At 43.1% G+C, this 25688-nt stretch overlaps 1 protein-coding gene across 1 annotated transcript in view; it reads left to right on the top strand.

The window, feature by feature from the left end:
• The first annotated feature begins 1164 nt into the window (after positions 1-1164).
• The window catches only part of LOC145393418 (acylcarnitine hydrolase-like), a 36631-nt gene continuing 12107 nt past the window's right edge, over positions 1165-25688 (top strand). Inside the window, exons 1-6 of the mRNA XM_080267515.1 lie at positions 1165-1356; positions 12367-12519; positions 13391-13541; positions 14333-14518; positions 15610-15803; positions 16183-16333. Of these exons, the coding sequence (XP_080123641.1) occupies positions 1165-1356; positions 12367-12519; positions 13391-13541; positions 14333-14518; positions 15610-15803; positions 16183-16333 (1027 nt within the window). The remainder of the gene's footprint in view (positions 1357-12366; positions 12520-13390; positions 13542-14332; positions 14519-15609; positions 15804-16182; positions 16334-25688) is intronic.

Raw genomic sequence — 25688 nt, 5'->3', positions numbered from 1 at the left:
AGAAAGAGAGGATTATAGACATAAATAATAATGATAAAGGTGCAAATTAGCAGAGAAGACATTAAAGATGGTGAAAACAGCCTCAGGTTTATTAGGAAGAATTTTACTAACTGGCAGTATGAGGTGGAACTCAGCTGTAGTAAGGCGTTAATAAATAAATAAAACTCTATAGCCACACTTGGCAGTTCTCCCAGGCCTCGGGATGACAAAAAGTAGAGAGAGCCAGGACCACCACATAGGTAAAAAATAAATAAATAAATAAACAGACAAGATACATGCTGTTACACCTAACAGGAAGGCAAAGTCAAATAGGGGCACTGTATACTTACAGACAAATCACAGGCTGGGGTTTCGGTTGTGAGGCAGAGTCTAAATAATTAAAGTCAAGCTGTGTATGTTGTGTCTGTCTATGTATTTGTTCGTTTTTTTCACGAGAACGGTAATAGATATCTGTCTAGTTCTTTTTGCATTAGGTCGGGGTGGGTCAGGGGAGTGTCAGAAAAACAAGATGGCTATTGCACACGAAGGGACAGTGGGAAATTGTCGGAAACTGGAATATGCAAAATTATGCAAAAATCATTTTTTCTACACTTTGGTCAGAATTGGTCATTGTGTGCTCAGTAATGGTACAGAATCAAAGATAATGGTATTGCAAGCATTTTGTGATGGAAAGGCTATTAATTATTCCCTCATTTTCTTGTAAGGAAACAACAGTCTGTTTATACTGTGTGTATGGGGGTCATACTAACTAACAGCCATACACCAAAATAAAAAAAAAAGAGAGCGACATGTCATAAGGAGGTGATCCATACTGTTAGTAAAACAAACAGACTGGTCTGATTGCAAGACAGTCGGATCTGCACCACCACATGGCATTCTTACCTCTCACAGAAAAGCTCTGCAACACAACAAAAAATAGTGATGGAAGTAATGATAATTTTGGAGAATGATAAGGGTGGTTACAGTGCTGATAACCAACACCGCCCTCTGATTTTTTTTCTTACCAAACGTATCAAGATGAGAATACTAATGATGATAATGATAATGTTACTCGTAATTATTAAGTTAATGATAGTTGTCGTCGTGATAGGAAGAGGTGGTAATTTGATAATTACAAAAATAATGTCCCTTCCTCGTATCTCTAACAGACTGTAAGAAGCCAAAATGCGAACCTTCCTGACGACGATGATGATGGTGGTGGTGGTGGTGCTGGGTGAGGTGGAAGAGGCCCCTGTAGTGAAGACTGAGGGAGGACTGGTGAAGGGTGTGGTGGAGAGAACAGTGAATGGAGCCCCCTTCTGGTCCTATCGTGCCATTCCTTTCGCCCAGCCTCCTGTCGGTAACTTAAGGTTCAAGGTAAGTGGGAGTATATTTTTTTTTCCCGGAAGATGAACAGAGAAAAAAAAAAGTAAAGAAAAATGGTAATACCAATATATGTGACACATTTACCCAAACAGCTACACTTATCTGTTGATCTAGTACCTGAAATAAGCTAATTACTATTCACTAACCAATAACATCCCTAACCTAACCTAACTTTAAACCAACCTGACTTAATCCTACCTCTTTGTCAGACTTACGCCACCTCAGCTATGCTAATATTCCAACAACTACTGGGATAGGATACAAAAACCCACACTGGCAGATGAAAAAAAGATGTATTGCCGCCCCTTGTAATCCCTCACTCAGGTCGTGGACAGAGTAGAGGAAGAGTCAGGTGAGGCCACATCAGGTGTGGTTGGGAAAACGTGTCCTCACCCTGCATATAAGCAGCTTCTCAGCATTTGTATGTACCACTCTTGGTCTGTAGATCCACTGAAGAGGGCGACAGCTGTCGCCGAAACTGTTTGGAATACATCTTTTTTCGTCTGCCAGTGTGGGTTTTTGTATCCTATTTCATGGTCACGATAGTGTGATTTTTCAACCAACTACTGGGATCCCATAGCTCACTGAGTATGATCTTACCTAACTTAATCGAAACCGAACTAACATTACTTAATCGTGCAATACTTATTAAGTCTCTCTCAGTAACTTAGGAATGGAGTAGGAAATCAAAGATTTTATTTATTGAAGCCACAGTCGACTTAATGTTGGCTACTGTTGCCCGAAAATGAGGTTGGAAATGGTCAGGTTAGGTCAAGTGGAGACAGATTACGTTATTTAATTTTGGGAAGAAGGAAAGAACTGATTAGGTTAAGTAGGGTAAAGTTAGACAGGGTTATGTTAGATTAGGTTAGATAAGGTAAGATTACATATGGTCATGATAGATTTGATTCAGCAAGGTAAAACAGAACTGGACATGGTTAGGTTACTGAACAGCAGTATTACGTATGAACTTGGCTCCGCAACAAGTAGGCCATATGGCGCCTTATATATATATATATATATATATATATATATATATATATATATATATATATATATATATATATATATATATATATATATATATATATATAACCTACATGCAACAACAAAATCAATATCTGATTCCAAAAAAAAAAAAAGGCCATAAAATAGAAAAAAAAAAAAAAATCAGTTAACCATAGCAGGTGGGGGAGGCCCGCTTCAGAAAACCAAACTTGTCTGCTGGATAGCCAGAGGTTAATCCAAGCATGGAAAATACTAAGCACCATCTGCCCCCCAATGCCTAAGGAAAACATCTGACGCAAGTCCCCCAGACTTAGACGCCAAACCAGCAAGTGACAGACATTAAGGGGAACCAGGCAGTCATCACAATACAGGTGAGTCCCACCACACATCAGGAAAACAATGGTAAACCGTAAATGCCCAATGCGAAGCCGGCCAACAGCTATCTCCAGTCACCAAAGATTGGAGGGGAGGATTCTTGGTACGACCACCCCATGAGAAATCTCCTTTGATTAATTATTAACTACGACAACCCACTGTTTTTGCCAACAGGTACGAATCACAGACTTCAAGGAAAACGTCATACTGGAAGCAGGAAGTGGGTAGTTGGCAGAGGATCGTTGAAAAGACGCGGCTTTAGCTAATGTATCCGCCCTTCATTGTCCTCCACACCAACAAGCGCAGGAACCCATCAAAATTTGACTATTTTACCTCAACACTGAATCAAGAAAAGCCACTCAAGGACGACAAGGAGCAGTGGATGAAGTGAATTAAAAGACTCAAGGGCCAACAGAGCTCTTTGAGAGTCACGTAAAATCGTAAAAGAAGCCTCATTGTGTATTAAAATCAATTTATAAACAAAAACAACAACATTCATTCCCTCAGTAAGAACAGAGAGTCACGGAAAATCGTAAAAGAAGCCTCACTGTGTATTAAAATCAATTTATAAACAAAAACAACAACATTCATTCCCTCAGTAAGAACAGAAGCATCAAGAAGAAAATGCCCTTCCCTCACACAATTTGGGAACGCCAAGCCAGATCAAACTCCTGTGTCTAACATAGAACCATCTGTATATACCTGGACATTGCCTGTATCAGTGAATGAATGTTCCAAAACTAACTGATGGAGAACCTGACCACAAATGAAGACTTGTTACCTTCAAAATCTCTGCAGACCTGAACCTGATGAAAGAACCATGGAGCAATCTTTGCGACCCGAAGAGCGTGGACAGACAATGTAGAGACCTAAATACCCCATAATTTCCCTGACCCTGTACCGAAAGAACTGCTGAATGCGAGGTGAGAATCATAATACTGAAAAAATTACTGCAGTGACACACAAGTAGGTGTAGGTGAGTCCAGCATACGTCTCACACGATTCCAGCAACGACTGATTAATGAATTGCCCTCCAGGTCTAAAGGAGATTGGCCAGCCTCCACCAACAAGCTAGGAATCGGGAAGGACCTGGAAGCACTAGCAGCAAGCCGCAAAAGAGCATGATGCACAGGATCGAGAACACTTTGGAGTTTTCTCAGTCGTTGCTTAAAAACAGAGTAGTACTCGAGGAAACTCTCCCCATCATGTAGTGTACTGTCTTGGTGCAACTTTACCTGAGCCAGTACAGGCTATGATGCCTCAACGAGACATTATATTATTTGCCAAACAACAGGTATGGGTTGAACTTCCTGCTGGCCTTCGTAGTTGACTGGTTTCGTTTTCCTTTTTTTTTTTTTTTTTTTTTTTAAGATGGCCTGCTTTCATAAACGATGTTTTTTTTTTTCCTGAAAGTTGCCCCCCCCCTCCCAAAAAAAAGGCACCAAGGCGAAGATCACTTGCCTGCACATTAATGTCGAATGGCAGAGGGGTTGGTGAATTGGTGAAAAAGAGCCATTATGACATAAACCCCTTGGTGTACATGAAGCAAGTATGCAACCATACAAGAAGACTACAACCTCTTTACTTTTTTGAAGGTAGGGATATTTTCAGTGGCTACCGGGTTTATGAGACCCGTCGAATCCATGGTTAACACCAAGGCCTCAAGAAAGTGGTTCCCTGTACATCATATATATCTAAACGCTTTCAGCTTCGGTTTAACTACATGCACATTAAAGAATGTATGCTGGAGACAACCTAAATGTGAATCCCCCTTTATGGTACAGCACAATCGTATAGTCCAGTTTACAGAGACCTTTCAAGAGAGTCTCTGCATGCATTTGCTGAAGTAAGAGTCTATGCACAATATCTGCTCGTATACTGTATTTTGATGTGTCTCCTCATCTAGTTTCTAACTTCTCTAGATGAATACCGTCTTGTACTGCTTTATCGTCGCGAACTAGCTTATATATCCTGGTGATCTGTTATGTAATTCCACCAGGAAGGAATATTGTTAGGGATCAGACAAAATGTGTTCCATCCACGGTACTATCCGAGCTGGACTGGAAGTGGAGGTATCAACCCAATCCTCCCTCTAAACCGCTACGACGGGACCCACAAATCCATGACTTAGTTTTTGACACTGAAAGAGCAACTGGATATAGTGAGCCACATCTTTATTAACATCAAGCCGTCTGTGGAAGTGAAACCCATCTGTTTTGTGACTGGTGCTCCTAGGCCCATTGCTAAAATTTGACGTCATACAAAACATATATAAATAGCTTTATAAGAGAGTGAAGTCATGACTTTTGTTCGATGAGGAGGTCACATTATAAGTGACCCAAGCCGCTGGAACGGTATAAGCTGATCTCGATTACTTTATCATGGTTTAGTGAAGCCTCAGACATATGGGGAAGGGTTTATCGATTCCACAGTGTGATGCTTCTCCATAACAACAATAATATTATCACTGCTCACCTCTTTTCTGCACAGTACAAACCATCTTTCTTGTGCTGTCCACCAACTTTTGGCAAAATACATTACCTAGTATATAATACTCTGCTGTTCACGTGAGAACTAGAAATTTCAAAGATAGATGGAGAGATGTGGAATAAACCAGGGTGTCAAACATCTGGGAAAAACCAAGGTGTCAGTTATGTAGGATAAACCAGGGTGTCAAATATTTGGGAACAACCAGGGTGTCAAATATGTGGGATAAACCAGGGTGTCAGATATGTGGGATAAACCAAGGTGTCAAATATCTGGGATAAGCCAGGGTGTCAAATATGTGGGATAAACCATGTCACGGGGTTTTTGTAGATTTTTATATTGAAGAATGCTTTACAATGTTACTTGTCAATATTAACAAAGAATTGACTTGTGAAAATCAAGCAATGATTACTTTATGCCGGCTTACTTCGCCGATTCTCTAAGGACGAGAATTTATTTACTTTCTCAGCAGTACACAGCCGAGACTAATTACTCACAAATGCTTTTTGTTAGTACTGCTAGCCTCACGAGAGAGTGACTCCACCCCTGATAATCAGTAACTAATGCTATGAATGATAAGCAGGTTGTTGCTGGTGCATTAACTCCCAGTTGCACAACGGATTTAAGTTAATAAAAAGGACTGGCCTAAGTACCAGTTATGAATAATGCAAAGCGCTTATGCAAACTAGGAGCAATAAGTGAAATAAGCTTAATGTGGAAAAATAAAACATGAGTTAACATTACATTAAGCTCAAGAAAAAGAACTGTTAATTTATGGATTACAGTGAGTTAAATTTAGGTTACACGTTTGAAAATGAATCCAAAATAAGGAGAACACACTCACTCACTCACTCAAAAGCTAAACATAAACCTAGGAAAAACAAAAGGAAAATACTGGTCAATGGAGGGGGGCCAAACGAGTAGTCTGGGAGTCTGTGCGATGAACACCAGACACTGCTAATCAATAGACCCTCTTCGCCAATTCACCGCTGAGTGGAGATCTCAGGAGCTTGCTGTACAACGACGGCACTGCTTCACGCTGGAGCACAACAATTCTTATCTCACGACGATCCACGACTGACTGAATTCAAACAAGAGGGGCGAGGGCTGAGGCCAGCCGCTAACTGCTAATGGCTAAGAAAGTGAACAAAACACCCCCATAATAAATCACTCAGTGGAAGCGCTAATGTCGCGTGCAAGGATGATCACTTATGACACTGTGAAAAATTGTTCTGAGAACACTCCTGATCGGGTGAATACATGGCGGTTGACTGAGTGATACTTCCTGGGATTCCACTAGAATTCATGGTTTCCCACCAAAGTTCAGTGTCACGAGTTTATTTAGATAGAGAATCGCGCCAACTCGTGACATTATGCCCCATCAGAATAAAAAATTTTTTTTCCTTCGGGAATTTTTTTTTTTCAATTTACATACATATAAATCCTAACTCAGTCACACAAGATTCACACTGTGGTATGTGTGTGCTATCCTGCTACAGGAGAAAGTCACAGTTGCCAGTGAGTGAAAAAACCTCGTATTTACATTAATAGAAGCAAGCTTGAGGAAAAAACTCAGTGACGACGGCGAAAAATCCTGTATTCAGGTCAAACTGAGCGAAAAGTTCACTACATTTACATTAACAGCTAATTGTTATGTAGCGTGATGTATGTAATACATGGTGTAGGTGTGACAGTTGTGGTGTAACTGTACCTACGTGTAAAATTACATAATGCAAATCAGTAGTAAATGATGACGACGAGGCAGAAGATCAGAGATGGCAGCATGCATCAGGGATGATCAGCTGTTCTGCACGACAATGCTGCACCCGCCAGCTGCACCTGCGAAAGGAATCAAGGTGGAGCATCAAAAGTGTCATTTCTCTCTCTCTCTCTCTGCCTAGCAATCAGTACTTATGTTATTATTAACCAGGAAACGTAGTCTTTGGATTTACAAATCTCTCAGAACCCTTGTAGTTTACTGGTTAACGCTTATTAACCAGGAAACGTGCCAGTTCTTGAATTTACAAATCTCTGAGAATGGGCAATTTACTAGTCAACTTAACATTATTAACCAGGAAACGTGCCAGTTCTTGAATTTACAAATCTCTGAGAATGGGCAATTTACTAGTCAACTTAACATTATTAACCAGGAAACGTGCCATTTCTTGAATTTACAAATTTCTTAGAACAGGCAGTTTACTGGTTAACCTAACACTACGATTAATGACAGGAAGCTGAGAATTGCTACGCAATCTCGGGCAGGTCACGTTTTAACACCCACTGAGGGTGTGAATACTCATGTGGATAATATGCATTCTCCGGGAATCCTCAGAGAGGCCCACAGCTCGAGACATTCCACAAGGTAATTCATACACAGCCTCGGACTGTCTCTGCAGGGTTCTTGAACTTCCCCCTTATCTTATGGTATACATGTATGTACAGGCCCTGAACATACTGTGTCCTGTGGGGCCAACAGGCGAGACGTCAGGTCCACACCCACTTCACCACCGCCCTCTCTTCAACTGCCTCAGAGATTACGGGTGTGGTTTCAAACAGCACAGGAAGGACATGTCCCTGATTGGTGTTACATGGACACACATTACAGGAACGCACAAAACTATCTATTTCTCGTCCCATCCCTGGCCAGAAAAAGTCAGCACGGATATGGCCCTGGGTTTTCCTTTTGCCCATGTGACCTCCTGAGGCTGAACAATGACCCCATTCTGACACTGCTAGGCGGTACTTGGCAGGAACGACAAACTGCAGTCGAACCTTGCCCTCGGGTGTTCGTGATTCACGGTACAGCTGTCCTTGTTTGTGAAGGAACTTGGCTTGACCTCCCCATGAATACTTTATCACTCAACCCTTTTGTTTCTTTTGCACGGCAGCAAGCGTCGGGTCAGAATGTTGTTCTTGAACAACAACTTGGCTACACGTCAGATCCGGGGTAACACAGTTTGGAGCCTCAGCCATGGCTCGTGTTACTGCAGCTGAAGTCTGAGTAGCATCATCTTCAGTGCAACTATCCTTAACACCGGGAATATTGCCTATGATAAGGTCAAATAAAGGTTCTGGCATGACAACTGCGATTGTCGTACCAGTGTAAAATGGAGATGCCACCTGGATACGTGCCTCAGGAACAATCTCATTGATTCATCAATAAGCTTAGCTTGAACCTGTCCATCTGTGTACTCCTCAGGCCTAACTAGACTCTGCCTGACAGAGCAACCTAAGGAATCATTGTTTCTCAGGACCTTCACAGGAATGTCTCCCACAAACCCTGGCTGAACAAGGAAGGCACTGTCACCTGTGGGAGGGCCTGTGGAGGAAGCAGCCAGCCACTGATTAGGCTGCTGAATAAATGATGCAGCAAACATGGTGCCCTGAGAATTTGATACCTGAGGGGTCGTACTGACTGTCTGGGGAGATGGAGTGTTGACCTCCTGTGGCAGAGTGTTCACTGTCGCTGGGGGACTAGAGAACTGTGGGGGAGTACCCGTACTGCTAGGGACGACACCACTGTGCTGCTGCTGAGGAATGAAGGCTGCGTTCGCCTTCCGCCTCAGAGGGGCTGGTGCTGAAAAGGACAGTCCCGATGGTCGGTTGCGTGGCTCATACTGCTGCTGGTTATGGTACTTATTGTACCGCTTCCACTCAGGTTTCTGAGTATTTTGCCCCTGGTCCTTCTTCTGCGGTTTTGGACCTTGGCAATTATTCTGAGAACGGCCTTGTTGCTGGGGTTCAGTCTGAGACGGTTTCCCAGATTTATCAGCTTTTCTGTTCCAGGTATGCTGCTTACGAGTTTGATACCCGTATTCTGTGAAGAATGCATCAGCCTTCTCAACCAATTGGCTGGCATCCTTTACCTGGGAGATCTTAAGCTGAACCATAAGTTTGGCAGGCCACGACTTTTCTAGCTGCTTGCACAGCATATGGTCAATTATCCCCTCACGCATGGAAGGAGTTTCATCTTTCTGCATCCACTCATCTAAGTAAGCAGTAAGCCAGTCAAGGAACTGAACGGCAGTCTCTTTTTCCTGTAAACGCGCCCTCATGAACTGACTCTTGGCGTCGTCAACTGTGAGACCGTATGCTTTGACTAGTGCAATCTTCATCATCTCATACGTGAGATTGTCTCCACGAATTCTGTGGAGAATATCAAGGGCAGGGCCCTCAAACAGGCTAAGAAACTGAAGCCGCTTAGCTGCCTCATTCAGCTGGTAAAGCTGAGCCATGTCTTCAAAACGAGCTATGTATGGCTCGATTTGCTCGCCATCCTTGTATGGAGGAAGCTTTATGTGTGGGGTCGCTATAATATGTACAGGAATAGCGCTCGTCGAGCTTGGGCCAGCTGCACCAGATGTGTGTGAAGCCAAGGAATCTCGCTTGAGCTTCAACATTTCAAGTTCATGTTTTTTGCGTGCTTCTTGCTAGGCACGTTTGTGTTCTTATTCTCTCTCTCGTTGTTCTAACTCGAGTTCGCGTTGTTTTTGCTCGTGTTTGCGCTCCCTCTCTCGTTATTCTAACTCGAGTTTGTGTTGTTTTTGCTCTCGTATTCGCGTTGTTTGTCGCTCGTGTTCACGTTGTTCTTGCTCGTGTTCGCGTTGGATTCTATGCTCTTCACGAGCATCATTCTCGCGTTGCTGCACTCTTTAACTTCTTTGGGATCGCTAAGCCCCATATCTCTAACTTCCTGTACATAGACGTTGGTAGACATGATGCTAAGTCAATCTAAGTGAACTAGAGACCAAGTACTGACTGCTATTTTGCAGGGAATGATGCCAATAATCAAGAATAAAGAATATAGGCACAGGTTAGTGGTGACCTGTTTTATATAGTTAAAGTGGTAAAGAAAGAAAATTAAACAAACAACTGACTGTGAAAACTATTATGTAAAATTAATAGAACTGAATCAATACTCACTAGTAAAACAGTGTCCCTAGACTTTAATGATAATACCTAAGTATTAGTGAGTAAGTATTATTTCGTGAATAACTTTAGAGCTAGGAGTTAATATCCTAGAATGAGGTCGCCAGATGTCACAGGGTTTTTGTAGATTTTTATACTGAAGAATGCTTTACAATGTTACTTGTCAATATTAACAAAGAACTGACTTGTGAAAATCAATTATTACTTTATGCCAGCTTACTTTGCCGATTCTCTAAGGACGAGAATTTATTTACTTTCTCAGCAGTACACAGCCGAGACTAATTACTCACAAATGTTGTTTGTTAGTACTGCTTGCCTCACGAGAAAGTGACTCCACCCCTGACAATCAATAACTAATGCTATGAATGATAAGCAGGTTCTTGCTGGTGCATTAACTTCAAGTTGCACAATGGATTTAAGTTAATAAAAAGGACTTGCCTAAGTACCAGTTATGAATAATGCAAAGCGTTTGTGCAAACTAGGAGCGATAAGTGAAATAAGCTTAATATGGAGAAATAAAACACGAGTTTACATTACATTAAGCTCAAGAAAAAGAACTGTTAATTCATTGATTACAATGAGTTAAATTTACGTTACATGTTTCAAAATGAATCCAAAATAAGGAGAACACACTCACTTGCCCACTCAAAAGCTAAGCTTAAACCTAGGAAAAACGAAAGGAAAATACTGGTCAATGGAGGGGGCCAGACGAGTAGTCTGGGCGTCTACGCGATGAACACCAGACGCTGCTATTGAATAGACCCTCTTCGCCAATTCACCGCTGGGTGAAGATCTCAGGAGCTCGCTGTACAACGACAGCACTGCTTCACGCTGGAGGACAACAGTCCATATCTCATGATGATCCACGACTGACTGAATTCAAACAAGCGGGATGAGGGCTGAGGCCAGCCGCTAACTGCTAACTGCTAAGAAAGTGAGCGAAACACGCCCATAATAAATCACTCAGCGGAACCACTAATGTCGCGCTCAAGGACGATCACTTATGACACAGTGAAAAATTGTTCTGAAAACACTCACGATCGGGTGAATACGTGGCGGTTGACTGAGTGATACTGGGATTCCACTAGAATTCGCGGTTTCCCACCAAAGTTCAATGTCACAAGTTTATTTAGATAGAGAATCGCGCCAACTCGTGACAAACCAGAGTGTCAAATATATGGGATAAACCAAGGTGTCAAATATGTGGGATAAGCCAGGGTGTCAAATATGTGGGATAGACCAGGGTGTCAAATGCGGGATAAACCAGGGTGTCAAGTATGTGAGATAAACCAGGGTGTCAAATTTGTGGGATAAACCAGGGTGTTATATATGTGGGATAAACCAGGGTATGGCAGTCTTCATCTCACTCCTAGTTCATAAGTTAAGGAAGCTCCCTGACACCAATTCCTAATTGACTTATTTTACTTATTACACTTTGCTATCCCTGTGTTACTCGTAGCTCACAAGGATCCCTATTCTCGTCAGTTAATGGAGCTCCGTAACACCTCTTCCTCAGTTACTTATTCTGCTTATTACACCTTGTTATCCCAGTGTCAAATGAATCATTCTTATATCACGGTACTCTGCACATATAACGTGCAAAGTTTTATTAACTCGCCGTATCCAAAGATAAATCGTTAAGGAAGAGGTGTTAGGGAGCTTCCTTAACCGGCAAGACTACCGGTCAAGAACTCATCACCAGCGTTGATGATGATGATGATGATGATGATGATTGATAATGATGTTGGAAGATTAATGACTTTAATGATTGTGATGATGAAGGATGATTGATGATGATGGATGATGGATAATGATGATGATGATAGTGATGATGATGATAATGATGATGGATAATGGTGATGAGTGATTGATGAAAATGGATGATTGATGATGATGAATGATTGATGTTGATGAATGATAATGATGATGGATGATGGTGATGGTGATGGCGATGGATGATTGATGACGATAAATGATTGATGATGATGTATGATTGATGATGGTGGATGAAGATAATGATAAGAATGATGATGATAAGTGATTGATGATGATAACGAAGTATGACTGATGACGATGGGTGATTACTTATGATGGCTGATGATGATGATGGTTGATTGATGACGATGGTGATGCTGGATGATTGATAATGGCTGATAATAATGATGGTGATGATGATGATGTCCTTATTCTTTCTGCTTCCAGCCCCCCGTTGCCAGTCAGGGGTGGGAGGGAGTGAGGGACGGCGCCAAAGACCCAGAAATGTGCATCCAAGTGCCCTTCCTTGACCCGACTGGCACATCACTAAAGACAATCGGCTCAGAGGACTGTCTTTACCTCAACGTCTTCACTCCTGTGGTGCGTTTTATTTTCAGTATTATTATACCTTCTCTCCGTTTTATTTGCCTTCCTTCTATTGTCTTTATTTTCAAAGTGCCATCATATTTTTTTCGGAAGAGTTTGACAGACTAGCTCAAGTTATTTATATATACCTTTCTTTAACTTCAATGTTTTTGCTTGTAAGTAAAGGATATTATCTGGACTGGAAGGGACAGAGGTCGCCTTATTTAGCTAATTAACTTCAGTGAGATTTGTTAAGCTAAATGAACTTGTCTTGAGACTAAGATTTAACTAAGCATGACATCATTTTGCTGACGAGGTCAAACTGGCACCAAATGCTTTATGACTGGCAAAAATTTATCTGTCTACTGCCAGACACTTTAATCCCATGAGGGGTGGCCACAAACAACTGGCCTCCTTGTCGCTCTGTCCCCTGCCATTTGTCAGTCCTCTCTCCACCTCACACTCCCCGCTCTCATATATTTCATCATTCCATCCATTCTCAGCCTTAATCTACCCCTCCCCCTCTCCTCCTGCACCTCACTTATATACACTCTTCTAGTCAGTCTTTCAATCTTCATCCTCCCCACATGGCCAAACCATCTCATATCATTTCTCTTAACGATTGCAGTCACTTCCACGTCACCACCACAATGCTCGTTTACTTCCACAATTGTCCGTCTGTCTTTCCGTTGAACTCCTCTTTGATGCTCCTTTACTTCCGCATTTGTCTATTTTTCCTTAGAACTTCCTTTTGATGCTTCTTTACCTTCTCATTTGTCTGTCTTTCCACTGAACTCCCCTTTCATGCTCCTTTACTTCATTTGTCTGTGCCTTTCTATTTCGCTACATTATTTAAGATAAAATGACTCTGTTCACAACATTTCAGGGTGCCAAGGACAGGGCCGCAAAACTACCAGTGATGGTGTTTATCCACGGTGGTGCTTTCTTCTGCGGGAGTGCCTCAATGTACGGTCCCTCAGTCCTTCTCGACCATGATATCATCCTGGTGGTGTTGCAATACCGTTTGGGAGTGATGGGTGAGTGAGGGGCGGGTAGGACGAGTATGAAGGGGATAAGAGGCTTGGCGTGATAAGGCAGAGGGAAAGAGGCGAGTACGAAGAGAGATAAAAGGTGTGACCTGAGGGATAGAGGGGAAAAGGCAAGTATGAAGAGAAAAGAGAGACGTGACGTGAAAGGTAGAGGGGAAGAAACAGCCTGAACAAGACTAAGAGATCTGTTGCTGTCTTCTTTCCCTTGTACTCCTAAGGCTCGTATTCTCGTCTGGGTTGTTAATATTCTTTTCTACGTTATTTAGGCAGAGAATGGCAATGCTAGAAGGAGCTATGTAACGGAGAATATGCCAGTAAGGTGTAACAAGCAAACTAATTCGCTTAGGAAAAGGTGTTAGGGAGCTTCCTCAACCGCCGAGAATATTGGCGAAGGTGTCTGGTGAGTGAGTAGCTTTGGCATGAGAAGCAAATAGGTCACTGAAAAGTGAACGAGGAGTCAGGTGAGTGGGGTTAGAGAGCGCTGTGTGAGGAAGTTCAGGCACCAAAGGCAGTGGGAGGGTACAGTAAGGAAGGGATAATGGTGTGAGAGAGGAGAAAGATGAGTGAGGTATGCAGATAGCGTGAGATAGACGACATGAGTGAGTAGGAGAGAGGCAGAGAGGATAGATACTAAAGGAAATAATGTATTAGGATATCAGCTTTATAATCCTCATCAGGTTATTCAGAATAATCAAACTGTTTTCTTCTATACTGTATTCTTGCTTCCAGGAGATACATTAATAAACAATTGATACTGAAAAGGTCACTCTCAAAACTAGGGTTCTTGTCGACCGAAGACGATGTACTGCCGGGGAACATGGGAATGCTGGATCAGGTGGCAGGGCTACGGTGGGTGCAGGACAACATTCACCACTTCGGGGGCGACGCTTCTGCAGTCACCATCTTTGGGGAGAGTGCTGGCGGGGGCTCTGTCAGCTTACACCTCCTCTCACCACTCACCAAGGGTACATGACGCTCCTTATAACTGTCTGTTTTAGCCAGTCAAGCAGGAATTTCTCTAATTATCCAATTCCTCCCCCCCCCCTCACTCCTTTGTTTTTAGCTTTCAAAGAAAGTATGTAACCGTTTTGACAAAGTGATCTTGTTGACTTGATGGAAGGCTCAACCAGACAATGAATACTCCAGGTTGGTGCGTTAAGACAGCATAAAATTGTTTGTTCAGCCAGAATAATACACCTGAAGCAAGTGTGTGATTTATGGTTAAGAACCAATGAGGGGATTGTACGGAAGCTAATAATGAGGAGTGATACCCATCCTTGGATACAGTGTGAATGATGCAGGTGTTGTGTCCATATCCTAACTTGACCTACTTACACGGATCACGAATGTGTCGGTGTTTTTTTTGTTAGAATTATTATACTGTTACTTACATTCATTTAAGTTTTTCTCCAGCCGACTCTTGCTAACCACAGATCAGTCACTGTCCACGTGCATCACCCACGACTGAGATTTAACATAATACGATAATTTTTCCCTTCTTTGAACGACGATACTTTCGTACTTTAAGGTGATGGGAAGCAGAATGACCTCTGCACTCCTTCCTTAGTCATTCAACAGCAGTTCTTGTTAGATCGAATCGTTTAGGCTCCAATATGCGTGGATGTGTTGGCTTTTGTCACCTAATGGCGGCTCCCCATGCTGTTCGATCTCTGGCAGCCTCTCTGTTCAGTCCCTTATCTCTCGGGCCATGCCTCATTTATTCGGTCTGCCTCTCGTAACCGTATCCCCGACGTTCACACTTCTCACGCTCCACACCCAAATGTCATCCTTCATCCTCTTACCATGCCCAAACGGTCTCAATCTACCCCTCCTAATCACAACAACAATGTATTCAAGTTCCATCCTTCCTCTCAACTCTTCCATCGCAATCTTCCCCACCCCCAGGCCTCATATTCAAGGACGCATTACACATCCATTTAATCATTGTCATTTGTGTATGTTTAATTCTACGAATATCCTTTTCCTTTACTGCCTACGTCTCATTAGGTCTCTTATTAGGAGCTAAAATGACTACAGCTTTTCCAATCATTTTCAGGTCTGTTCTCCCGAGCCATAGCGCAATCTGGGTCATCTCTCAACCCCTGGGCACTCGGTGGTTCATTCAGGCAGGTAGCGGAGAAAATTGGACGTGACCTGAACTGCCCTGACACCACCCACAGCCCAGCCCTCCTGACCTGCCTCCAGAAAGCCCCTGCAGATGACCTGGCAGCTTACATCAATGACATCAAGGTGACGAACACTTACTCTTGTTGCCACGAATCGATTTTATCCATTTCTCGATCGATTTCAAGAGTTTTATTATGCCCTGAGGCACGTTGGATTGATTTCCCTCTGGTTTTTGTGTGTAAATTATAATTGCATGTGGTTAGTTGCTCGCCAGCCACACGCACTTTTATGGCCAATTTTTCGCCAGATATTGGGAACCCTCTACAAGTCGTAGCACTGGGTGGAATGAGCTGAAATTTCACATGGAGATGCCCGGTATGTCAGAGCAGGTCCACGTCATTAAAATCGACGGTGAAGACTTGGCCGTTAAGTGTTTGTCTCTACTGTTGTCTCTAATGTTGTCTCTACTGTTGATGGTGATACTGTTGTTCCACCTTGACAGAAGTTCGGGCTGCACCCTATACAGATGGCGCCTCGCGTGGACGGGGTGTACTTGCCTGAGGAACCGGCTGTCCTTATGAGGGACGGACGGCACCACCACTTACCCATCATCACCGGCGTCACGGCTCATGAAGGGGCCTTCAACACTGCTCGTTAGTAGTAGTATCGGTAGTAGTAATAGTAGTAGTAGTAGTATTGATAGGAGGAGGAGGAGGAGGAGGAGGAGAAAGAAGAACGGAAATAGTATTAGCAGTAGTAGTAGGAGGAGGAGGAGCAGGAGGAGGAACAGAAATAGCAGTAGTAGTAGTGGAGAAGGCAGTAAAGGAGATGAAAGCAGGGAAAGCTGCAGGTATGGATGGGTGTGCTGTGGAATGCCTGAAGGGTGGTGGAGTGACTATTGTTGACTGGTTAGTAAGATTGTTGAATGTGTGCTTTGAGAAAGGTATGGTGCCAATTGACTGGGCAAGTGCTTGTGTGGTCCCGTTGTATAAAGGCAAGGGTGATAAGTATGAATGTACTAGCTTTAGGGGTATAAGTCTGTTGAGTGTTGTAGGTAAGGTGTATGGTAGAGTGTTAATTATGAGAGTTAGAGAGGGTACAGAGGGAGTAATTAGTGATGAGCAGTGTGGCTTTAGGAGAGGGAGGGGATGCGCTGATCAGGTGTTTGCTGTGAGACAAGTGTGTGAAAAGTATTTAGCGAAAGGCAAGGATGTGTTTTGGGCATTTATGGATTTAGAGAAAGCGTATGATAGAATTGATAGGGAGGCTTTGTGGACTGTTTTAAGATTGTATGGACTTGATGGTAGGTTACTAAAAGGGGTGAAAAGTTTTTATGTAAATAGTAGAGCGTGTGTAAGAGTGGGAAATGCTGTGAGTGATTGGTTTCCTGTGGGAGTGGGGCTGCGACAGGGATGTGTGATGTCGCCTTGGTTGTTTAATATTTACATGGATGGTGTTGTAAGGGAGGTGAATGCAAGAGTTTTAGGTGGTCTGAGTCTGGTAAATGTTGATGGAGGAGAGTGGAATCTGAAGCAGCTGCTGTTTGCAGATGATACTGCACTGGTGACTGATTCAGAGGAGAGATTGAGAGAGTTGGTAGAGGAGTTTGGAAGGGTGTGTGAAAGGAGGAAATTGAAAGTAAATGAGAATAAGAGTAAAGTGATGAAGTGTACGAGGTTGATAGATGGTAGGGGGGATAAATATAGTTTTGAATGGTGAGTTGCTTGAGGTAGATTGTTTTAAATATCTAGGGTCACATGTTGCTGTGGATGGAAGAATAGATGCAGAAGTGAAGTTTAGAATAAATGAAATAGGAAAGGTGCTGGGAGGAATGAAAAAAGTGTTTAAATGTCGTTCGCTTAGAATGGATGTAAAGACAAGGCTGTATGAGGGTGTTGTGGTACCGACTGCATTATATGGGTCTGAAACATGGAATATGGGTGTAGCAGAGAGGAAAAGTTTGAATGTAATGGAGATGAGATGTCTGAGGAGTATGTGTGGAGTGACGCGTATGGATCGGGTGCGAAATGATGAAGTGCGAAGGAGAACTGGAGTTGTTCGGGAGATGGCTGGTAGAGTTGAGCAGAGGGTGTTGCAATGGTTTGGGCATATGGAGAGAATGGATAATGAGCGATTGGTGAAAAAGATAACTAGATCTGATGTGAGAGGTGTAAGGCTGAGAGGAAGACCACGAATAGGATGGATGGACAGTGTGAAGAGAGCGCTGGATGCGAGAGGGATGTCTGTTGAGCAAGGAAGAGTGGCTGTGCGTGACAGAAATAAATGGAGAGAAATTGTGAATGAATAAGTGATGACGCAGCCCTGAGGGGATATTCTCCCGCATTTGGTCTGATCAGCTAGTCAGGTCAGGTGCGGGTAAGGGGATGGGTCTGTTATGATGTGGCAGGGGTAAACCAGTTCTGCTGTCGGGCCCTGCTGCGGATGTCACTGATTGCATTGCCCAGTTGACCCTTGTGCGGTGTGGTGCGGTGAGGATCTGTCCGTTCTCCCCTTTGGGGCTAAGATGCGAATGAATGTGTTTGAATGGATGAGTAAATGGAGAGTGAGTCGTCCTGTCTCGGCTACCTCCCTTTCCTTGGGGGAAGCAGCCTAGGTATATAGATAGATAGATAGTAGTTGTCGTTGTTGCCGTTGGTAGTAGTAGTATTAGTAGTTGTTCCCTAGGCAGTCTGGCCGAACAGCCCCGAGTCCCTAAGGAAGGCCATGGCCGAGACTGGGCTTTCCCACAGAGCTCTCAAAGAGTGTATGTTGTGTTGTTGGCGTAGGTGATTGTGTGCAATGCAGTCTTCCATAATGTGCTTAATAGTATGGGGTGCTGTGTTGCATCCTGGACAGGCATCAGCGACGGAGTCATCCAGCCTCTTCTGGTAGCTTAAGAGGGCTGGATGGTGCCCACATCTCAGCCTGGCCAGGTGGAACCTGTCCTCACGAGGAAGATAGGATTCAGAAGGGTGGATGTCAGGAGGCCGTGCATGCAGCTGTGTGTTGTCTTTAAGTGACTGAATGGAGCGGAGACTGATCTGAGTGTGGATATGCTTCTGGAAGCTGGTCTGAGGTGGGCGAGAGGGGAGAGATGACAGTATTTGTGTATGGTATCGTGTCCTGGGTGTTGTTTTGGTGTTCCTTGGTGTGGGTGGATGTGCTGCCATGTAATATAGTGGATGTTGTGGGTTTGTGGAGGCTGCAGCAAGAAACTGGGTGCCTCTCATGTCTAAGTGATCCTTGAATTTGAGGACTTTGGTTTCTTGATGTAGGCGGTCTGTGGGTGTAGTAGCTGTGCAGCCTGTGATTATTTTTGGGCTTTGTTCTGTATGGTCTGTAGAGTGTTGTAGTGTGTTTTGGTGAGGTTAGAAGCCCAGGCAGGGCTTGCATAGTTCATCACTGAACTTATGTATTGTTTGTATGCTGTGGTGGTGGTTTCTTTGTTGTGTCCGAATGTTGTATGGGCAAGTGACTTCAAAGCATTGATCTTGGTGTTATTTTATTTTTAATGTTTGTGATGTGTTGTTTAAATGACATTGATGTATTGTATGTTACACCAAGGATTTTGTGTGTGTGTCTGTGTGTGGTAGGGGAGTGTTGTTTATGGTGAGGTGTGGGATGTGACTGTGTTCTGCTGTCCAGTTGGTGAGAGGAGTCACTGTAGATTTGACTGGGGCTATTTTGAGCCTGTTTGTGGTGAACCATTCGTGTAGTGTGTTGAGGTAGGGTTGAATGATGTGTGCAGCTGTGTTTGCGTTTTGGTGCGTACATGTAAGTGTTATATCATCTGCATAGGAAGCTATGTGTATCTATGGTGTGTGGCGTGTGGGTACGTCGTGCATGTATAGGTTAAGGAGTGTAAGGGACAAAACAGATCCTTGGGAGACGCCGTTTGTGAAGTTTTTGATGTTAGAAGACTGACCGGCAAATGTTACGTGTGCACATCTGCCTGCTAAGTAGTTTACCAGCCATCTTTTTGTGTTATTGTGCATGTTTGTGTTGAGTATTTTGTTTGTGAGGTTGTGGCGGGGGATGGCATCAAAAGCTTTGCTGATGTCTAGTGTGATTAGGAGTGTTCTGGGTGGTGGCCTAGCTGAATTCATGCCATCGAAAACTCTCTGTGTAAGGTCTGTAAGAAGGGTGTTTGTGGAATGTAGTGGCCTAAAGCCATGTTGTGACTGGGCTAGGGGAATGTGAGGTGTGACTAGTTGTAGTACCAGTCGTTCAGTGACTTTAGAGGGGGTGCAGAGGAGTGTGATGGGGCGATGTGAGGAGGGTAACGTGGGGTCTTTGTTGGGTTTAGGGATAGTGATGATAGTGCCATGCTTCCAGATGTTGGGTATTATGTTGTGTGAGTAGCTGTGGTTTGATATGTTGGTGAGTGCTTGTATGCCTTGTGGTCCAAGGTGTTTAAGGTGAATGTTGCTTATGTTGTCTCGTCCACAGGCAGATGAGTGCTTGAGGTTGTTAATGATGTGCTTCGTCTGGTTGTAAGTGAAAGGTGCGTAGTCTGGGTCTGTGGGGAACTGTCTCTTACGTCGGATGATACGTCGGTCTTCGGGATGGGGGTTTAGATGGCTGACTTGTGAAAAGTGATTGATGAGAGTGTTTTCTTGTTGTTTGTTTGAGGGTATGGTGTCTGTTGTTGTGATGGCAGCGTGTGATTGTGTGGTGTTGCTGTTGAAAAGTGTGATGCTGTTTAGTGTTTTGTAGAGTTTGCTGATGTTTGTTTTGTGGTCAAGTGTTTGGAGGTAATTTTTCCAGTTTAGTGTTTGCTGTTCTGATATTTTATTGTTTATTTGAGTGTTGAGTTCTTGTATTTGTTGTACGGTGTCTTGTGTATGGGGTGTTGGGGACTATCGCAGTGTGTCCCGTTGTCTGATGAGGCCTTGAATTTCTCGTGTGAAGTTGGGGTTCATCTGTATTGTGAACCAGTGGACCACAGGCTGAAGTTCCACCTCTCATGCAGCCTACCATTCTTCATTCGAGGGATAGGAAGGAGATGAGGGATGTTTGTATAACCAGGCAGGGAAGCCACCTAGTCATATCAGTGCCCCACATGAAGGCACTTCTCTCCAGCCCATCTATATTACTCCCCAAGAGGTGGCCACAAACAAATCGCCTTCCTGTCCTCATCCATTACGCTGCCCTTCACCAATAACTCCTGGTAAAAATACAAGATCATTATCTGACACTTAGGAAAGATGTCTAGTACTGAAGAAGCTAAATCAGACGATATCTAAATCCTCCAGTTGTCTGAGGATTGGAATAAAAAAATAAATAGCACGCCTAAAGGCTCCTGAGGCGGTATTTTGGTGCGTTAGGGAGCATACAAACACCTATTCCTTAACGGTTAATTTGTGATTCTTCTCCGATACTATATTATTGTATGATACTGTATTCTGATGCAGTTAGGAAGCTTACTAACAATTCTCCCTTACAGGTTTATTTTTTATTCTGCTCAGTTACTATATTCTTGTGTTATTCTGGTGCGGTTAGGAAGCTTACTATCACCTCTTCCTTACCGGTTTATTTCTGATTCTCCTCCGTAACAATACTCTTGTGTGTTATTCATGCAACCTATGTCGATATAGGAAGCAAAAAAAGAGTTTATTAATGGGTAGTTTTGAAAATAAATAATTGCGAGTCCTAAATCAATTTCCCCATCTCTCAATTCATTACAGTTTTCACATGGCTGTCTCCTGCCCTTCAACGACACAAAACTTAATCTTAACCCCTTGCATCTGATGACGTCTTTTCCAATCCAGTCACACTACCAATGGACGATTTTAGTCAATGATTTTATTCAGTTGTAGAAAACAAGTGTTTAATACGGACTGTCTTTAACCCCTGTTGGTCGGACAGGGTTATAAAGACGTCAGTAGGGGAGTGAGAGAGATAAATGGTAGATTGATGTTGGAGAAGAGAGAAAACATGAACAGATAGAGAGAACACTTTACGAAATGGTGAAACCTAGAGAAAGAAGGTAATGCGAGTATAAGTTATTGGGAATAACTGGGTGAAGGGGGGGTTGGGAGAAGAGAGGAAGAGATCAGTAGAATGGAAGTAGTGGAAACAGTGAACGAAATCGAAATGAGGAAAGCCACAGAAATTCATGCAGTGTGTTGTGAACTGATGAATTATGGGGGAGAGATATCAGTAGAATGGATATGGGAGATAAGCAGACTGGCCTGGGAGGAAGGTAGAGTCCTGGAGGATTGGAAGTCAGGTATAATCATTCCCCTGTACAAAAGAAAAAGGGAAAAAGAAGTGTATGGTAATCATACGGGCAATTGCCTCTTAGCCTAATAGGAAAAGTATATGGCAGGATACTTATTGACAAACTGAGGGAAATAACAGAGGAATTAGTTGGAGAAGAACAGGGACATTTTAGGAAGAAGAGAGGTTGTGTAAATCAGATATTCATTCATAGGTCTTTAGCTGGAAAGATTTTATAGAAGGGAAAGAAGTTGTATGCAGCCTTCATTGATTTGGAAAAAAACATATGACTGAGTGGATAGACAAGAAGTGTGGAAAATATTAACACTATATGGAGTAAATGGGATGTTGTTGAATGCCATGAAGAGTATATATGAGGGTGCTGAGGCCGCAGTGCGTGTGGATAGCGAAGAGTGAATTTTGTTATTTAAATGTTGGATTGAAACCGGAATGTGCAACGTTTCCACGGTTGTTCAATCTGTATATGAATGTGGTTATAAACGAGGTGCGAAGTAGGGCAGTGGATACGGCCCTAATGAGAGAGGCCAGCGTTTGGAAACTTCCTGTACTGTTGTTTGCAGATGATACTGTATTGTTAAGTGAAGACAAGGGGGAGCTGCAAGGCTTAGTGAATAAGTTTGGGAGAGTGTGTAAGAAACAGAATCTAAAGGTGAATGAAGGGAATAGTAATGATATGGCCTTTGAGAGGAAGGAAGTCAATGTACAGTGAGGCTGGATGATGAGGGAATGGAAAATGTGAGTGTATTTAAGAACCTGGGTAGTGTGATGAGTAAGGACGGTAGTTTGGAGGATGAAGTACTTGAAAGGGTGCAACAAGGAAGAAAGATTGCTGGTTCTTTGAAAGCAGTGATAAGAAACAGAGAAGTGAGTATTTGAGTAAAAAAAAAAAAAAAAAGACGAGTAAAATTATTGTGATACCAGTTCTAACATATGGAATTGAAGCTTGGACCTGGTTGGAGGGACAGAAGTCAAGAGTTAGAGCAGTGGAAATGAGTTCTTTGAGAGGATGTTACGTGGAGAGAAAGACTGGCAAATGAGGAAGTGAAAGAGCATTGTGGTTTGGATGTACATGTGATAGAAAGCGCCAGGAGAAATTCACTTTGATGTACATGTGATAGAAAGCGCCAGGAGAAATTCACTTTGATGTACATGTGATAGAAAGCGCCAGGAGAAATTCATTTTGATGTACATGTGATAGAAAGCGCCAGAAGAAAATTATTCACTTTGATGTTTTAGCGATGTGGAGAGGATGGAGAGCGAGAAACTAACGAGGAGAGTGTATGTGAGTGATGTGGAGGAGGGGAGAAGGAGGAAGAGGCCGAGGATGAGATGGAGGGATGGAGTGATGAGGTATATGAGAGAGGGGTGTGTGAGCTGGGCGACGGGCAGTGAAATGGCAAGGGACAGGGCGCCATGGAGGCGATTTGTTTGTGGCCACCCCTTACGGGATTCAGGCGTCTGGCAATAGATAGAAAGATGGTCGGAAAATAAAGGAGCGTTGTGGTGCTGATGTGGATGTGACTCAAAAATGTTAAGAGATACAGTTTGTGATGTTCTGACCTGTTTATATTCCTTCTCTTTCTGAGGTGCCTGGAAACGGCCAACATCATTGAAGCTTAACCTTTTCTAAGACTATTACAAAGCCTTTCCAGCACCATCCTTTCCATTTAACTCTAGCTACCGTGATATGACTATTTTGCTCACGGTGACTTTTTGATTTGGGGCTCAACTAATTTCACCTTAACTTAAGCCAGATATTCTTTCTCTTTGCAACTTATATCACCTAGCTCGGTAGAAGAAAGAGATAATACTACGACCCTGCACTGTTGCCATAGCACTTATTCGTGACTAGCATTATATTCTAGTGTTACATCTGAGAATTCAGGACCGGAACATGATTTCAGGACATGCTAGACTGAAAAAAATAAAAAAAAATGTTCTTCCTTAATCTTTTCAGCTTATTTCCCGCTTTTGTAGAAGATGAACAGAGAAAGGGAAAGCTAAATAAAAAAGAAATCATACACCAGAATACAGGTGTCCTCCGCTCCGGTACGGCCTGTGGACCCTCCAAAGAAACTTCGACTGTGGCACTTTGGAGCAGCGGATTGGGAGGCCCTCAGGCAGTACTTTTTAAGTTTCCCCTGGAATGATTATTGCTTCCATGGCCGAGAGCAATCTGAGTGTTCTTTGTGCACTACGGAGGTCATTCTCTCGGGCATGGAAGCATACATTCCGTTCTCATATCCTATGACTAATGCAAGAAAGCCTTGATTTAATCACTCTTATTCTAATGCTGTCCGCAAGGTACCACAGCCAACCCACCCCTGAATCACACCTTGTTGATGTTTCTGGCCGGAATCGTGCTAAGTCTGTTCTTTGTTCTGCTAAAAATAATTTCATCCGTACTAAATGCTCTCAAATCTTCAAAACGATTTCTTCCCGCTCCTTATGGCACCTTGCCAGAAACCTTTCTAACAACTTTACCTCATCATCCTTCACTCCTCTCTTCCACTCTCATGGCTCAGTACCTATTTCTTCTACTGATGAAACAGATCTCTTCTCTCAGACTTTCTCCTCCAATGCCATCTTAGACGTTTCTGGTGCTGTTCCTCCATCACTTCCCCCTCTGACTTCCTCATGGCTGACATTAAAATTTTTCAGCTGATGTATTATCTGCCATCACTGGCCTCAATAATAACAAGGCATATGGGCCCGATGGAGTCCCTCCTGTTGTCCTCAAGAACTGTGTTTCTGTGCTTACACCCTCCCTATGTAAACTCTTTTGTCTTTGTCTGTCAACTTGTACCTTTCCTTCTTGCTGGAAGTTTGCTCTCATTCAGCCAGTCCCAAAGAAGGGTGACCATTCCCAACCCTCTAACTATCATCCAATTGCTTTAACATCCTGTGTCTCAAAAGTTCTTGAGTCTATTCTTTACAGAAAAATTTTAAAGCATCTTTCTTATCACAACCTTCTTTCCGATCGTCAGTATGCGTTCCGTCAGGGAGCTCCACTGGCGATCTTCTCACCTATCTTTCGGACTCCTGGTCATCCTCATTTCGGGACTTTGGCGAAAGCTTTGTCATTTCGCCTGACATCTCAAAGGCTTTCGATCGAGTCTGGCATAAGTCTTTAATTTTCAAACTGCCCTTTTACGGTTTCTATCCATCTATCTGTGCCTTCATCTATAGCTTTCTTTCTGGTCATTCTGTAGCCACTGTTGTAGACGGCCATCGTTCTTCTCCTAGATCTATCAACAGTGGTGTTCCTCAGGGTTCTGTCCTATCACCAACTCTCTTTTATTCATGAATGACCTAAGCTGTACTTTTAACCCTATCCACTCATACGCTGATGATTCTACCCTTCACATTTCCATTCAGTTCTTGCAACGCCCATCTCAGCAGTTACTTCAACAGACAAGGGATGAGGCTAGGGCACACCTAATGTCTGGCTTGGCTCGTATCTCTGACTGGGGTAAAAAATAATCTCCCCTTTTTTAATGCATGAAAAACTTAGTTTTTACACCTACCAACCCGACACAAACTTCCACAGGAGTACCCACTAATTTTTAATAATATCCAGCTTAATCCTGCATCATCCTTGAACATGCTTGGGGTTTCATTCACTCGGGATTTATCTTTGATAGATCATATTGCATCTCTTGTAAAATCTGTTTCCAAGAGATTAGGTGTGCTAAGCTGACTCTGTACCTTCTTTACCCCTGCATAGCTGTTGACTTTATGCACAGGTTTTATTCGCCCCTGTGT

Source organism: Coenobita brevimanus, chromosome 3 (assembly GCF_032717465.1).
Source record: "Coenobita brevimanus isolate Jiangsu-jjx chromosome 3, ASM3271746v2, whole genome shotgun sequence".
Classification (NCBI taxonomy): Eukaryota; Metazoa; Arthropoda; class Malacostraca; order Decapoda; family Coenobitidae; genus Coenobita; species Coenobita brevimanus.
Note: the sequence above shows the minus strand (reverse complement) of the source record. Positions and strands in the feature narration are given on the sequence as shown.